Source organism: Marmota monax, unplaced genomic scaffold (assembly GCF_021218885.2).
Source record: "Marmota monax isolate L192 unplaced genomic scaffold, Marmota_monax_Labrador192_F-V1.1 WCK01_AAM20220418_F8-fsc00024, whole genome shotgun sequence".
Classification (NCBI taxonomy): Eukaryota; Metazoa; Chordata; class Mammalia; order Rodentia; family Sciuridae; genus Marmota; species Marmota monax.
This window is the reverse complement of record NW_026695224.1, coordinates 21,404,812-21,421,400: the sequence shown is the minus strand read 5'-3', so window position 1 is coordinate 21,421,400 and position 16,589 is coordinate 21,404,812. Positions and strand designations below refer to the sequence as shown.

General features: G+C 41.8%; 1 protein-coding gene across 2 annotated transcripts; it reads left to right on the top strand.

Annotated features, from left to right (window-relative positions):
- The first annotated feature begins 868 nt into the window (after positions 1-868).
- On the top strand, positions 869-16,030 carry Nqo1 (NAD(P)H quinone dehydrogenase 1). Of its 2 annotated transcripts, none has more exons than XM_046434997.2 (6): positions 869-1,253; positions 9,372-9,536; positions 9,649-9,779; positions 12,032-12,145; positions 12,863-12,964; positions 13,987-16,030. In XM_046434997.2, the coding sequence occupies exons 1-6, from the start codon at positions 884-886 to the stop codon at positions 14,290-14,292; spliced, it is 1,188 nt and encodes a 395-aa protein (XP_046290953.2). In that variant the 5' UTR covers positions 869-883; the 3' UTR covers positions 14,293-16,030. The 2 variants fall into 2 exon arrangements, with proteins under 2 accessions (XP_046290953.2, XP_046290952.2); XM_046434996.2 differs by having other exon boundaries at positions 9,369-9,536.
- The last annotated feature ends 559 nt before the right edge of the window (positions 16,031-16,589 follow it).

Below are 16,589 nucleotides of genomic sequence, written 5' to 3'. Positions count from 1 at the left end.
TGCAGCCAAATAAAACGGTTTCCTGCTGTCTTCAGTGCCTTGCCTCATTTGTCCCTACAACACTGTCACTAATCCTGTCTTTACCATTTTAATATTTTGTTCTTCACGATTTGTATTTTGGTATTTATTTTGATTTTCAGAAACAGTGTATTCAAGTAGTATTTATCTTGAAGACAAAGCTTTCCAGGACCACCTCAAAACTGACACCACTGGTGAGGGCCCTGTGTACTCTCCACTACCTTCCCTCCATAATTCTTCAGAATTATCACTTTCAAGTTTAATTTCTTTTTTCTAGACCCTGTATCATGTAGGATGTACATTCAGGGTAGTATCCTGTATGTCTCCTCTCTATCCTATAGGATGACTTTACTGTAAATTTTACTTACAAAGATTTTTAACTTTTGCTCTTCGGTTTCAAATCCTCAGTAAAGCTATGTGTGAAGCCATTAAACTTTCATCTGCCTCCGTGATCCTTTCCCATAGCTGCAATCTCCCTCACCCGCCTAGCCCAACCTAGCTCTAGGGAGGCAAAACTGGTTCATTCCCCGAGCCGTGAGGCGCAGGGAAGTGCATTCTATGCCCCTCTATGCCCCTTTGCCCCATCGGTGCAAAAGCTGAACCTGGTCAAAGAAGCTCACTCATTTCCATGGGAGCAAGTGTCCCTGCTGCTCTCAGCCCTCTCAAGTCTGGAGTCATGGTGACTCAGCAGAATCTGAGACAAAAGGATCACAGTCAGCCTCGTGTAATTTTTTGTTTACCCCTTTGGGTGCCAAGGGTCTTTTTCTGTGACTGGGAGTGGCCAGACCCAAACATCTAACAGAGGCAGGACCTCCATGGGAAATTTTCCTTTTTGCATCCTCAGGGGTCCTAGAATGTGGTGTGGATGAACCTGCCTCCCACACCCACCCAGATCCTTCAGACTCCCTTGGCCCCAAGGGGAACCTTCTTGACTTCCACATCCAGGGGACGCTATTGGACTCCAGATTCCCGTAACTTGCTGTATCTCAGACCTGGAGTCCTGGCCCAGGGCCTCGGGTTGCAGTTGTCTGGCCCCGCCCTCACTGGTCATCCTGGGCTGGGCCAGACGGGATATAAACCAGCGAGTGCTCTTGGTGCCCAGCACTTGGAATATCTCCCAAGTCGGAGCTCACACAGCCTTTGGACTTCTTTGCCCCGCCCCAGAGGTCGCCCTAGCAACCAGCATCCCAGCCAATCAGCACTCGGGACTGCTAGCACTGTGGGAGCTATGGAGGGTGAGTGCAGCCCACTAGGAGAACATCTGTCTATTATCACAGTTCCTCTGAAGGAGGATGCAGGGGTTTGGCTTTGAGTTTTGTTCCTTGACTCAAACCAAGAGAAGAGATTAGAAGAGATTAGAGTCCCGGGACGCACCTTGACTAGTTTGGTAAAAGGGGAGCTTCTGTTACTACCCCAGACTCTTGGATCATCCTTCAGCCCACTTTCACTTCTGAGACTAGTAGCAAAAATTCCAGTCAATGCATAAGTCGGAAACTGCCCATCAGAGGCCAAATCTGGCCCAATGACCTGGTGGAATAAGTTGTTGACATTTACAATACAAATAGGTGCCAGGCATGATGGTGTGCCCCTGTAATCCCAGGTACTATGGAGCCTAAAGCATCAGGATCACAAGTTTGAAGCCAGCCTGGGTAATTTAGCAAGCCCGTGGTGGCGGGGTGGGGGGGGTGGGGGGGGGTGGGGGGGGTGGGGAGCTATTTTATTTTAAAAAGTTTGGATGCCTAGTTTCTGGAGGGAAATCTAGCAACTGGGGGACTGGAGCTAGGAAAGCAGCTGCCTGGCTGCCTTTGGTTTGACAGAAACCAGACCCAACTCCTGGCTCAAGGCCCCAGAGACACTTTCCAATATGACTCTTGGACTGGGCAAAACTGATTTGGTATTGGGTCCATCTTAGTGTTAGTTTCCCTATCTTGCAGTCACTGGGGGTCCTTGGAGGTCACCACAATTCTGTCTGGTAGGCTGACTGGCCTCTAATGCATCCTTGACCAGCTGTGACACCTCCAATGACTGCTAGAGGACCTCGTTCAGAGAATGGACAGCACTAGGATTTATTTAGAAAGCATTTCCTCAAGTGGAGCAGTACTCCACCTTTTTATAATTTCTTTCTCTGAATCCAATGCTGCCTCTAAAGACACATGAATTCACTGAATCTCACCTTGCTAAAAGTTAGTGGGGAGGAGATTGTCAGTGCAGTTGACAATCTACAGTTGTGAGAATTTCTACAAAAAGGGCTGAGTTACTGGTTGGAAGCCACACCTTGCATTGCTGGGAGGGTCAGCAGGGCAGGGCTTTTAAAGGCTGATAAGACTTCCAGCATAAGTGTTAGTCAATGTTTCTCTCTATAGTAGCCCTCCTCCAATTTGTGGGAACATTCAAGACTCCCAGAGATGCTTGAAACCACAGACAGCACAGAACCCTGTGTATACTGTTTTTTATTTTTCCTATACCTCTATACCTATGAAAAGGTTTATTTTATAAAGTAGGTACCATAAAAGAACACAGCAATAACTATTTTTTTTGTACCAAGGATTGAACTCATCGGCACTCAACCACTGAGCCACATCCCCAGTCCTATTTTGAATTTTATTTAGAGACAGGGTCTCACTAAGTTCCTTAGTGCCTTGCTTTTGCTGAGGCTGGCTTTGAATTTGCACGCAATCTCTGCCTCAGCCTCTGGAGCAGTTGGGATCATAGGCGTTTGCCACCATGCCTGGCTCAGAGCAATAACTATTAAAAAAATAGAACAATATGCTCTAATAAAAGTTACTTAAAACCTATGCTATTTATTTCTGGAATTTTCCATTTAACACTTTTGGACCTCAGTTGACCAAGAGTAACTGCAAGCACAGAAAGTAAAACCATGGATTAGGAGGCTGTACTGTACTTCATTCTTCAGCTGCCCTAAGACCCAGACACCCCCTCCTCCAAATAGAGCAAGAACTATTTTCTGATTTTTCAGTCCTATAGTATGTTCTATATGTGTAACAACCACAAAAAGAGGGGGAAGGGAAATGGGAAGATTTGGATCTTGTATAACTGGTTTTAGCTCTACCCAGCGAACTAAATCTTGAAGTTGACCAAGTATACAGAGCATTTGTTTGAAACGAGTTATCAGATTCACACCCACATTCTCTCCAGGAGTCAAATGAGGGAGAGCAGGTGCAAAATGCCCAAAGCTGATTTGAGGACTTGGCCTTATTACATTTCTAGTAGGTTTTTAAAAATTGCTTATTCTTCCTGCAAAAAAAAAAAATGTGGGTAATGAATCTGTCACTGGCAACAATCCTCTCCATTCAAATAATTAACTACAATCTTGTTCCTTCTCTGCCACTTTTCTTGCTATTAAGTTCTGTTGTGTTGTCCAGGCACAATAGCACACGCCTATGATCCCAGCAGCTCTGGAGGCTGAGGCAGGAGGATCACGAGTTCAAAGCCAGCCTCAGCAAAAGCGAGGTGCTAAGCAACTCAGTGAGACCCTGACTCTAAATAAAATACAAAATAGGGCAGGGGATGTGGCTCAGTGTTTGAGTGCCCCTGAGTTAAATCCCTGGTACCCAAAAACAAAAACAAACAAGTTCTGTTGTGTTGATCATTAAGGAAACCATGCAGTTTGAGAATATAATTGGACTTAGAAGATTAGAAAAAGCTCTAGATTTCAGATTGGCTTGAGGGTCAAGAAAGTGTACCAGCAGGAATGTTAGAGAAATAGATGATAACAGAGTTCAGCTCCCACGGGGACAGTCCAGATAACTTTTGCCACCAGAATTTAAGCTCTATGAAGAGAAGGATTTCCATCTATTTGGAATACCCAGCTGTCTGTAACATGCCTAGTGCTTAGCAGGTGCACAATAATTAAGTAAGGAGAGGCAGAGAGATTGTTTTGTGAGAACATTATCATTTCAGGGGCAGAAAGAAAAGTTGACTGGTATTGGCTTAGGGTGGAAATAAAAGACAGGTAGAGGAGAAGGAACAAGGGTTTTCATGGCCCATGGAGAAGTCAGGATGAACCAGTATATATTTCATAGAGACCAAGATTTTGTAGTGTAAGGACAGAGCTTAATAATAAGGATGTGCTAGGTGCTGGGAATGTGGGGACTCAGTGGGAAAGCACATAGTAAATCTCCTGTTTTACTCTTTATTTTTATTTGTTCTAATTAGTTATATCCTGATTTACTCTTTACCTCTGATGATTGTGTTAATTGCAAATTAATGGTCCCTTAGTTACCTATTCAGAACCATTGACCCCTTTTCTATGGAATTTCTTTGGGGAATCTATGTATTCCAAGGACTGTACTTTTGTAGGATTTATTTATTCCAATTTGTTTCTTGACTTACTTTGTCAGTTGGTTGGTTTTGAGATGGTGTTTTGCTATGTTGCCCAGGCTGGCCTTGAACGCCTGGGTTCAAGAGATGCTCCTGCAGCTTCCTGAGTGCTAGGACTACAGGCATGTGTCACTGTACCTGGTACTTGCCTTACTCTTTAAAATTTTTTAAGGTTGCAGGCATGCCTGTAGCTCTTAGGTGGCGAGCTCCTAGGAAGAGTAAGAGATGGATATCTTGACTTGATTATTTTTTGTGAAGCAACTTTGTTTTCCTACTCAGGAAATGCTTAATGTCAGTAAGAAGTCAACAGAATAAAAGCTGACAAAGCAATGTTTAGTAAGCATTGATAAGATGAATGCAAAGGTAAATCAAAAAGAAAATGCAGGTTTTAGCTTAATGTGATCCCATTTCTCCCAGTAATGTTAAATCCATAAAGACAGGGGGTCGGAATTTGTTGAGACATTCTCAGAGGTTCCTTTTCCCAGGCTGTCCAAAGCAGATAAATCACTTCTATAGCATTAAAAAAATTGCTAAATGCATATTCCACTGAATCCTAAACAGTCTGAAATCTCAGGACCAACCTTGGAAATCTTCATGTTTGGCACCTGGGCCCCGAAGTCTTTACTGAACTTAACCTGGGAGGTGCCTCCCATGCCAGGTGTGGTTAACAATTAAAGCAGGAATAAAACTGAAAGCTTAAAAATTCCTTTCTAGTTATTTAGTTATTTCTAGTTTTTCAAGCAGTATAACGAGTTGCAGATGCTTTCTCGCCTAGTTCCATCTAAAGTTACCACTTGTATGAATCAGTAGGGCATGAAGTAGTGGCCCAGGTTATTCAGAGCAGTTGTGGTAATAACATTCCTTTCTTTGGTATTCTCCTGATGCCCCACACATTGGTACTACTTGTGTTCAGATTTCTATTTTTATTTATTTATTATTTTTTGATACCAGGGATTGAACTCAGGGGCACTCAACCTCTCAGCCACATCCCCAGTCCTTTCTTATATTTTATTAGAGACACAGTCTCACTGAATTGCTTAGCGCCTTGTCATTGTTGAGGCTGGCTTTGAACTTGCAATCCTCCTGCCTCAGCCCTCCGAGCTGCTGGGATAACAGGCATGCACCACCACGCCCAGCTATATTTTTATTTATTTTTAAAAAATATTTTTAATTGTAGATGGACACAATACCTTTATTTAATTAATTAATTTATTTAATTTTATGTGGTACTGAGGATCAAACCCAGTGCCTCACACGTGCATTGCAAGCGCTCTACCACAGAGCCACAACCCCAGCCCAATATATTTTTATCTTTTAAGCTAATCCAAGTTTACCCCATTTACTTTATAAACTTATTTTTTTTCTTTTATCTTCTGGGGATGGAACACAGGGCCTCATGCATAATAGGCAAGCACTCTACCTCAAAGCTTCGTACCCAGCCGTAAACTTGAGTAACTTGATTATTTTCTCATCCATAACATGGGGATACTAATTCTGTCTACCTCATATGGTTGTGTCCTTGGTCCATTTTCTGCAGCCAGAACAGAATACCTGAGACTGGCTAACTTATAAAAAAAAAAAATCAGAAATTTATTTCTCACAGTTCTGGAGGCTGGGAAGTCCAAGGTCAAGGTGTAGTCAGGTTTAGTTGTCACATCCTTCCAGAAGAGAGCAATGTTGTGTCCTCACATGGTGGAAAGCAGTAGAAGAGCGAGCTGACCAAGCAGCTGCCTGAAATCTCCTTTACCAAGGCTAGTCCCATGGACAGGAAGGAGCCCTCTTGGCTCAACACCTCTTAGAGGCCCCACCTCTTAAAATTCCAACATTGGCAACACCTGAATTTTGGAGGAGACCATTCTAACCGTGGCAAGTTGTGATAACTGACAACTTCCCCTCTTACCAACATACTACAAATCCACATACATGAGTGGTTTTCCTCCCTTCTCTTTTTCTTTTAAATAAAAGATTCACATTAACTTGATTTTTTATGTTAATGCTGTATTCTGGATATCTTTCTGCGTTCCTTTTTTTCTTCCTTTTTAGTGGTACATGGGGATTGAACCCAGGGTCTTGCGCATACTAGGCAAGCACTCTACCACTGAGTTGCACCCCCAATGCCTCTCTCTCTCTCTTTTTTTTTTTTGGTACTGGGGATGGAACACAGTGGGGCTCAACCACTGAAGCACATCTCCAGCCTTTTAAATTTTTTATTTAGAAACAGGGTCTTGCTGAGTTGCTTAGGGCCTTGCTAAGTTGCTGAGGCTGGCTTTGAACTTGCAGTCCTCCTGCCTCAGCCTCCCCAGCCACTGGGATTACAGGTGTGTGCCACCGTGCCCTGGATTTCTCATTACCAGCAAAATATTCTGTAATATAGATATAGCCACAGTTTATTCAAATGTCCCCCTTATAGACATCCAGGTTATATCCAGTTTTTGCCAATGAAAACAATGGTGTAGTATACATACATCCTTGGTGAGCTAGATTCAGCCTGATTATTTTTCCAAAAGGTTGAGGTAACTCATTTTCTCACCAGGAATGTGCTAGTTTTCCTACAATCTTAATAGCCCTCAATCTTATTTGTCTTAATTTCTTCTTCTTCTTTTTCTTCTTCTTCTTCTTCTTTTTTTTTTTTTTTTGCCAGTCTCTTGGGTAAATATATCTCATTTTGATTGGCTTTTCTTGGCAGGCCAGACAGAGCAGCTTTTCATTTGTTTATTGCTATTTGCATTTCCTCTGTGAATGGCCGTTCATATCCTTGACCCACTTTTCTCTAGCATCATCTCTCTTTTTTTTGTTTAGTCTTTGGGAGTTTAACTCCTTGAGATAAGAATTGCTGTTTTCTCCTATTGACTTTGTTTCTGGTACCTTCTGCTAACCCAATTTTTTATTTTTATGAGGCTTTCCCTGTCAAACTTTTCCTTCATGGCTTCTGAATTTCTAGTCTTTCTTTAAAAATATTCTGTGCTCTGAAGTTATACAAATTCTCCCTTTCCTTCTCCACTATTTTAACAGTTTTATTTAAAAACATTTAGAGCTCCAAGCTGGGCACAATGGCATATGCCTGTGATCCCAGCAACACAGGAAGCTGAGTGAGGCAGGAGGATTGCAACTCCAAAGCCAGCCTCAACAACTTAGTGAATCCCCAAGCAACTTAGAGAGACCCTGTCTCCAAAAATTTTTTTAAAAAGCTGGGGAGGGGGGAGTGGTGCAAGGCGGGGAGGCCACTGGGTGTGTGGCTCAGATTTATTATTAAATCAGCTGCTGATTTCTCACTGAATCAAAATGCCTCCTTTAGTCATTGTTTTTTGTTGTTATTGTTTGTTTGTTTATTTATTTATTAGTTAAGCAATCCTGTATTCAATCCCTGGTACCAAAAACAAACAAACAAATTAAAAAAAAAACATTTTGCTCTTCAATCCACCTGAAATTATTGCCGAATGCCGTAAGTTTATGGGGTAACTGAAAACAAAACTATTTTATTGGGGAAGGGGATGTGGTTCAGTGGTAGAGAGCTTATTTAGCAAAAAAAGGCCCTAGTTCTGCTCCCCCCCACACACAAAAAAAGTAGACAAATACTAAGTGAATTTTTCACTTATTCAGCACCTAGATCAAGAAATAGAAGCCAGGTGAGGTGGCACATGCCTGTAATCCCAGTGGCTCGGGAGGCTGACAGGAGGATGGCGAATTCGAAGTCAGTCTCAGCAAAAGCAAGGGGCTAAGCAACTCAGTGAGACCCTGTCTCTAAATAAAATACAGAATAGGTCTGGGGATGTGGCTCAGTGGTGGAGTGCCCCTGAGTTCAACCCCAATACCAAAAAAAAAAAAAAAAGAATGTCACCAGCACCCTGGAATTCCCACTGTGCCCTTCTATCACTGCCTGCTGACAAGGGTAACCACTCTACGGACTTCTAACATCTACATTAGTTTTAGGGGGAACCATTTTATTTTCATGCAAGTGGCTAACTAAATACACCAATATCATTTATTTATTTATTAAATCAGCTGCTGATTTCTCACTGAATCAAAATGCCTCCTTTAGTAATTTTTTGTTTATTTATTTTTTAGTTGTAGTTGGACACAATACCTTTATTTTATGTATTTTTATGTGGTGCTGAGGATCGAATCCAGGGCCTTGAACTTGCTAGGCAAGTGCTCTTCTGCTGCACCACAACCCCAGCCCTGTTGTTGTTATTGTTGATGTTTTATTTTTTTCTTCTGGGAATTGAACTCGGGTCCCAGACATGGGATACACACACACTATCCTGAGCTACACCCCTCGCCCCATTTGCTGCTACTTTTATTTCTGGCCGCAGGGGATGGTACTGTGATTTGAATGTTCTCACCAAGACTCATATTGAAATTTAATCCTCATCATAAGGTGTTAAGTGGTGGGACCAGGTGGAACTTTGGCCAGGTGGTTGGGTCATGAGGCATCTGTCCTCACCAGTAGATTAAGCCACTCATGGACTAATGAATCAGTGGATTAATGGATTACTATATGTCCACTATAAAAGCCAGTTTGGCTCTGTCTTGTCATGCATTGCCCTGCACCATTTTAGGACTCTGTAGAGAGTTCCTGCCAGCAAGAAGGCCTGCACTAGATGCAGCCCCTCAGCCTCCCAGCCTCTAGAACTGTGAGCTGAATAAACCTCTTTCATAAATTACTCTCCATCTCAGACTGAGATGGAGAGTAATAACCTAATGACCTCTTCCTTTATGGTCCTCTGCTCCCCTACAGTTCAGGCTTTGCTGGTTGGTACAGGTGGAGCATATCTAATTAAAATCTGAAAACAGAAATGCTCCAAAATCTGAAACTTTGTTTTTGAGGGCCAACATGATGTTCAAAAAGCCTTGGGTTTTGGAGCCTTCTGGATTTCTAATTTGGGGGAAGGGTGTCCAACTAATAAAGTCTAAGCAAATATTCCAAAACCTGAAAAACTCTGAAATCCGAAACAAGCATTTCAGATAAGGGATACTTACCCAGTAATGTCTTGTGTGTGTGTCTTAAGTAGTCAGAAGAGCCCTGATTGTACTGGCCCACTCTGAGAGGACATCCTTCAACTACGCCATGAAAGAGGCTGCTGCAGAGGTTCTAAAAAGGGATGGATGGGAGGTGGCCGAGTCCGACCTCTATGCCATGAACTTCAATCCCATCATTTCCCGAAAGGACATCACAGGTAGGAGCTACCCCTCCCCCTTTAATTAGTTCTTTATGAAACCATTTGCCTGTGGACTCCCTGGACCAGCCTTGGCCCCTCTGGCCTCAGCCTCTCTTGTTCCTCTTGGCAGGTAAACTTAAGGACCCCGAGAAATTCCAGTATACTGTCGAATCTTGTCTAGCGTATAAAGAAGGCTGCCTGAGCCCAGATATTGTGGCTGAACAAAAGAAACTGGAAGCTGCTGACCTTGTGATATTTCAGGTATAGTAGGGACAGGACATCAGAAGCATAGTTGGGCACAGCAGTGCACATCTGTAATCCCAGCTACTCAGGAGGCTGAGGTAGGAGAATCCAAGTTTGAGTCCAGTGTGGGGAACTCAGTGAGACCCCCATCGAAACAAAATAAAAAGGGCTGGAGCTAGAACACTTGCCTACCATGGGTAGTGACACTTTTGTCTTTTCCTAGACCTGTCACTTAATTAGCTGTGGAAAATCGAACAGTCACTTACCCCACTTTGCTGCATTCTCTGTGAATAAAGGTGATTGCTTTATAGGTGCTATATAACACAGATCCACAGATACTGTGAACCTGGCTGTATTGCTCTTTGCACTTGGGAATGTGAGAACAACAGATAAGCCTTCCATTTGTTTTCTCCAATATACCTAATCTTCCCTTCATTTAGTGGTTCCTGATGGACTCTCCCAAAATTTGCAATTCTCCCATCTCTTCATGAGAATCCCAAACAGGTTGCCCGGTGACTTCTCTGCTGGTGCAGTGTCCCAGCTCTGGCCCTGCTGGATGCGATCCTGCAGCACACTGTGGCTTTTCTTCTCCCCAAAGCCATCTCATTGTTTAGCAGACAACACTGGATGGTGGGTGTGTCCATCCTGTCAGTATCTTCCCTGTAAGCCAGACTCCGTTTCAATGACTTTGCTGTTACCAATTCCTACCTGCCCTTTGATACTGAGTATGGAGAGTACCTGGCTCTGGAAACCTCACAAGGAAGGTGGTACTGGCTTAGTTTTCACAGTGATTCAGTCACTGTGAAACAACCAAACCTTAGAGTCCAAACTACCAAACAGCACTGAGGGTAATGTAAATACTGCAGATTTGTGTATTTATTATAACAGTTTTATGAAAGATATCAGGTAAAGTCTTATTCTGGCAAAATCAGTATACTATGGCAGTCTTTTTTTTGGGGGGGGCACTGAGGATTGAACTCAGGGGCACTCAACCACTAAGCCACACCCCAGCCCTATTTTGTATTTTATTTAGAGACAGCAAGCCTCACTTTTTGCTGAGGCTGGCTTTGAACTCACAATCCTCCTGTCTCAGCCTCCCAAGCTGCTGGGATTACAGGTGTGTGCCACTGTGCCCGGCTAGCAGTCTTTTTCATTTTAAGGTACTGGGGATTAAACCCAGGGGCACTTTGCCACTAGGATACACCCTCAGCCCTTTTTCTTTTTTTATTTTGAGAGAGGGTATAACTAAGTTGCTGAGACTGGCTTTGAACTTGTAATTCTCCTGCCTCAGCCTGAGTTACTGGGATTTCAGATGTGCACCACCACACTGCCTGGCTTATCTGACCTCTTGCCCTGACAAAAGCAGAGTAAGGAATATATAAGTATTTCTCCTTTAAAAAAAATTATTTTTTAGTTGTAGTTCCGACACAATACCCTTACTTTATTTATGTGGTGGTGAGGATCAAACCCAGGGCCTTGCACATGAGCCACAACCCCAGCCCTAAGTATTTCTTCTGATTCATGATTTAAATATATGGTAACTTAGTTGGGCATGGTAGTGCATGCCTGTAATAAAACAAAAAGGGCCAGGGATGTGGCTCAGTGGTTCAATCCCTGATTTAAAAAAAAAAAAAAGACAAGATTTTCTCATGGGAATTTCCTGATAAATCTTATACTGACCATTTGTTTGCATTTTAGTGGTTTTATTTATTCTAAATGATAGGATTTTATGTAGATGTGCACAAGGAATAGTCATATTTTTGGTACTACACCTATTAGTGTAAATTCTTGGGGAAATACTGATTTAGGCATCACACATTGAAACAAATCTTCTCTGAAATCCTTGCTATTTAGAGTTTGCTGCCAAGTGTGATTTCACAAAAATGAATCTTATTTGCATATGGCTTTATTCAGATCCAGCCAATATTTACATTTTTTAAGCAGAAACCATAATGCCAAGTTGGCTGAGCAAGGACAATAATTTTCTTGTTATTCTATGAGTTTCCTGCTACCATATGTATTTATTTTTAAGTATTTATTTGTTTTATGACAGGGGTCTCACTGTGTTGTCCAGGCTGGCCTCTAACTCCCTAGCTCAAGCAGTCCTCCCACATTAGCCTCCTGACCTAAAAGCACACACCACTGAACCCTGCCAATTTTCTCTTTTCTTAAATGTGCTAACTCCTCCAGAGGAAATGATAAAAGCCAGCGCTCTGAGACTTCTTCTGTGTGGAACCTGGTTTGACCTCTTTAATGTCTTCTGTTCCCAGTTTCCACTGCAGTGGTTTGGAGTCCCTGCCATACTGAAAGGCTGGTTTGAGCGAGTGTTGGTAGGAGAGTTTGCCTACACATATGCTGCCATGTATGACAAGGGGCCTTTCCGGGTAGGTGAACGGTTCTGAGTTTTCTAATAGCTGGATTCTGGGTGGATTCTATCCTGAGGCAAAACTTAGTACAACCAGACACTAAGGTCAGGCTCTAGGTCCTTTGGGAGAAATGCATGACTAGGCTTTTATGATGAAATGATATGATGTTTGGAATTTGTTTTAAAATATTCCAGAAAAAAAGAGTTTAGGGGATTAAATAAAACCAAAATTAGGGGGGTGTCTAGGGAAGTGACTCAGTGGTAGAGCTACTTGCCTAGCATGTGTGAGGCTGTGGGTGCAATCCCCAGTACTGCAAAAATGAATAAATAATGTTTGTCTTCTTTTGGAGACCCAAATACTGCACAAGAAATATTTTGATATTTTTATGTGAAAGATCTTATCCTAATCCATGCCCAGCACTGTAGGGAGACAGATTAAAAACAACAAATAACTCCACTGAGGCAGCCAACACAGATTTTGGTGACTATTGACAGCTTTAACCTATGGTCACATGCAGGTGGGGGAAACCCTTGGCTTGCCCTGGTTATCTGTCTGTAGACCATCTAGGCTGGATCTTCTACAGAGTCATGCTGGGAGGGTCAGAGGAGCCAAAGTATGAAAGAGTACACACCATGAACAGGGTGGGCCCGTGTGGCCCCTTCCCTAGGGCTGTCTCATTCATTTACTGTGACCAAACAGAGGAGGGGTGACGAGCTTGTTTTCTTTTTTTCACAGAATAAGAAGGCCATCCTTTCCATCACCACTGGTGGTAGTGGCTCCATGTACTCCCTTCATGGTGTCCACGGGGACATGAACATCATTCTCTGGCCAATTCAGGTACTTTGTTCTCAATGAACCTTCAGGGGAATTCATTAATGGAGCTTTCCATGGGTTCCAAAGCCTCCAGATAGTAGCTGAAGATAGATATGAGGTATGGAGATAAAAGTGTAGTAACAGCCGTATGTCATGGTGTATGCCTGTCATCCAGCTATTCAGGAGGCCCAAGCAGGAGGATCTCAAGTTCAAGGCCAGGTAGACAATACAGTGAGACCCATCTTAAATTAAAAAAAAAAAAAAAAAAAAAAGAAAGAAAGAAAAAAGCATGGCAGTGATTGAGAACTGCTGGCAGTTCCCTTTAGGAACTTACCTGACTTTCCAGGCACCTGCGTTTATAGCTTGTACACACATGATCAAACATCATTCTCTCCTAACCAAGAACTAGTGCACATGGGCTGAGCCCAGAATCCTGGTTCTCTCTGGATGACTCACATCTCTCTCTAATCTTCCTGGCCTTCTCCAAGTTTCTTCTACAGTCTCACAAACTAAGAGAGCCTAGGACAATTTAAGAAATGATTCAGTCTAGCCTGTTTTAGAGATAAATAAAACTGAAGCCTGAGGTGGCTTTTTGGTATCACTGGATTCTCAAGGTAATCTATTCCAAGAAAAGGGGTGGAGAGGAGAGCAAGTGAAGTGACCACCTGGAAAATAATTTATTACTACCCATCTTGTTTGTGGAGAGGTGGAGAAATGCACATCAGCAAGAGTCAGCAGCCAAGAAGCTGAAACTCTCTCTAATGTAATAGAATTTCCGGCACTTTTGGCAGAGGATCCAGGTTGGCACACTTTCAAGGTTTTATTCTTTTAAAGAGCATAGGTGTTTAGGCTCAGATAGGTAACACCTAGGTAGGGAGGGAAGAAGGTGAGAATATAATTATAATTCTCCAGGGCACCTCTGACCTCCTTACTGAAGTCTCACTGGGAAGCCCAGACCAAAGTTTGGTGTTTTTGTTTTTTGTTTTTACTGTACAAACTGCATAGAATTGGTCTGTTACTTACCTCTGTGTTTCATGTTTCCCCAGAGTGGTACTCTGCATTTTTGTGGCTTCCAAGTCTTAGAACCACAACTGACATATAGCATTGGGCACCTTCCACAAGATGCCCGAACTCAGGTCCTGGAAGGATGGAAGAAACGCCTGGAGAACATTTGGGATGAAACACCACTGTATTTTGCTCCAAGCAGCCTCTTTGACCTGGACTTCCAGACAGGATTTTTATTGAAAAAAGAGGTTCAAGATGAGCAGAAAAACAAGAAATTTGGCCTTTCTGTGGGCCATCACCTGGGCAAGTCCATTCCAACTGACAACCAGATCAAAGCCAGAAAATAAGATTCAATAAGACTTGATTTCTAGGATTTTTTTTCTTTTAGTTTCATGGATTGCTTTAGTTTTTAAGATTTAGATTTTTCTCTTTTTTTTCCTCACAAAGAATGAAAAGGAGAAGAAATAGACTGCATTTATATATTTTTGGATCATTTTTCTATTATATGCAACTGATTCTTAATGGTTGCTATCATGACATATAACCAAAATATGATTAGGTGCCAGAAGCCACTTGGAATGTAGAGAGAAAAGTATAGATAGATGGTAGATACTAGAAAATATTCTTTAAGGTCATATACACAATTTAATTCCCTTTTAAAGGGCTAAATGGCTAGATAACATCCAATTCTCTAAAGATAACTTTCTTTTAATTACCTCTCTGTGGTTTATGGCAGAAGGGAATTGCTTAGAGAAACAAGTGACTGAATCCCTGTAGCCTAAGGAACTGAACTTGCTTACTAGTTAGCATTAGCTTGTTTATGATACATATTGGTTTCAGTTACTTCACAGTGACTAATGCACCTCATGTATTACTCTTCCTTCAGCTTCTGTTTATATATAGTACACAGATTCGTTGAAATGAGTAGTTAATAAAAGTCTCTTCTTTACATCAATCTTCTAATTCAGTGTTTGCAGAAATCAGCATTTTCACAACCTACACCTACTCTGAGTGAATTTAAAAAAGGAAATAGTACTTTCAATAGTTAACAGTAGCCTTCCACAAAAACAAAAACGAAAACGAAACAAAAAAAGACCAAAATTTTATTTCTGATCTTTTAGACTTCCAAAAGGTTATTTTCTGTGTCATTGCTAAAATTATGACTTTCTTTTGAAGGATATTTTTTGTTTTGTTTTGTTTTGTCTTGGCACTGGGGATTGAACCCAGGGATGCTTACCACTGAGCTACATCCCGGCCACCCCTTCTTTTTTTTAAATTTTCTTTTTAGTTGTAGATTGACACAATACCTTTATTTTATTTATTTTTATGTGATGCTGAGGATCAGACCCAGTGCCTCACACATGCTAAGTAAATGCTCCACCACTGAACTGTAACCGGAGTCCTACCCAGTCCTTTTTTTTTTTTTTTTTTTAGAGACAAATTGCTGAGGTTGGCCTTGAACTTGCAATTATCCTGCTTCAGCTTCCTCAGTAGCTGGGATTACAAGAAAATGTACCCCCACACCTACTAAAGATGTTTTTATCCATGACTTTTGGGCTAGAGTTGTAGGCCTAGAGTTATTAACTTTGATGAATAATTTTGGTGTAGAATTTATTTATTTTTTGATGTTGGGGATCGAACCCAGGGCCATATGCATGTTAAGCAGCAAGTGTTCTACCAAACTATGTTCCCAGCCCCCGATTTAGGTATAATACATTTCCCATTTAAATTATTGAAATGCATCTCTTCCTATTGTTGGCACAACTCAAAGTCAAATATGATAAAAGGCTGCCCTCTTGTGGTGCACTGCAAGAAAAATAAAGAGAAATGATGCAAAAGCAGGTGGCCTGAAAACAGGAAATAAGGGCTGACCTGGTAAGGAAATGATGTCATGGGGACGATCAGGAGAAATTCCTTCACCAGATGCAGACTACCACTGGATGTCTGCTCCTCAACAATATCCACAATGCCAGATGGCTAGGTGTTTTAGTGTGAAATTGTTTTCCATTGCTTTCCTCATCACTGCAATTTTGTGTAAATTTCTGAACGTTCTAAATTAAATCAATAAAATTCATTTTTACAAAAGAGACTTTTTTTTTTTTTTTAACAAAACATACTTACTGGTACCAGTGAAGATAATATTAGAGACATCCAGGCCAACATGAAATCTACTGGAAGATGGGATGTGAGAGGGTTCAACAAGAAATTACAGCAGGGATGCTTCACACTGAAAGGCCGTGGAACAACCTATTCTGATCCTCTCAGGAAATTTCAAAGACATTGAAAAGAGCCAAAAGAGTGGGGGTAGATATCAAGTAGAATTATTGGGCATACGCCTGTGATCCCAGGTAACTTGGAAGGCTGACGCAGGATAATTGAAATTTCAAGGCCAGCTTGGGCAAGCCTATCTCGAAAACCAACAAATCAAGAATGGTAGCATATGCCTGAAATCCCAGTGGCTTGGGAAGGTGAGGCAGGAGGACCACAAGTTCAAAGCAGCCTCAGCAACTTATCGAGGCCCTAATTAACTTGGACTGTTTCAAAATTAAAAATTAAAAAAAAAAAAAAAGCACTGGGGATGTGTTTCAGTGGTTAAGTGCCCTGATTTCAATCCCGGGTACCAAACACAACTGAAAAAAAGAAA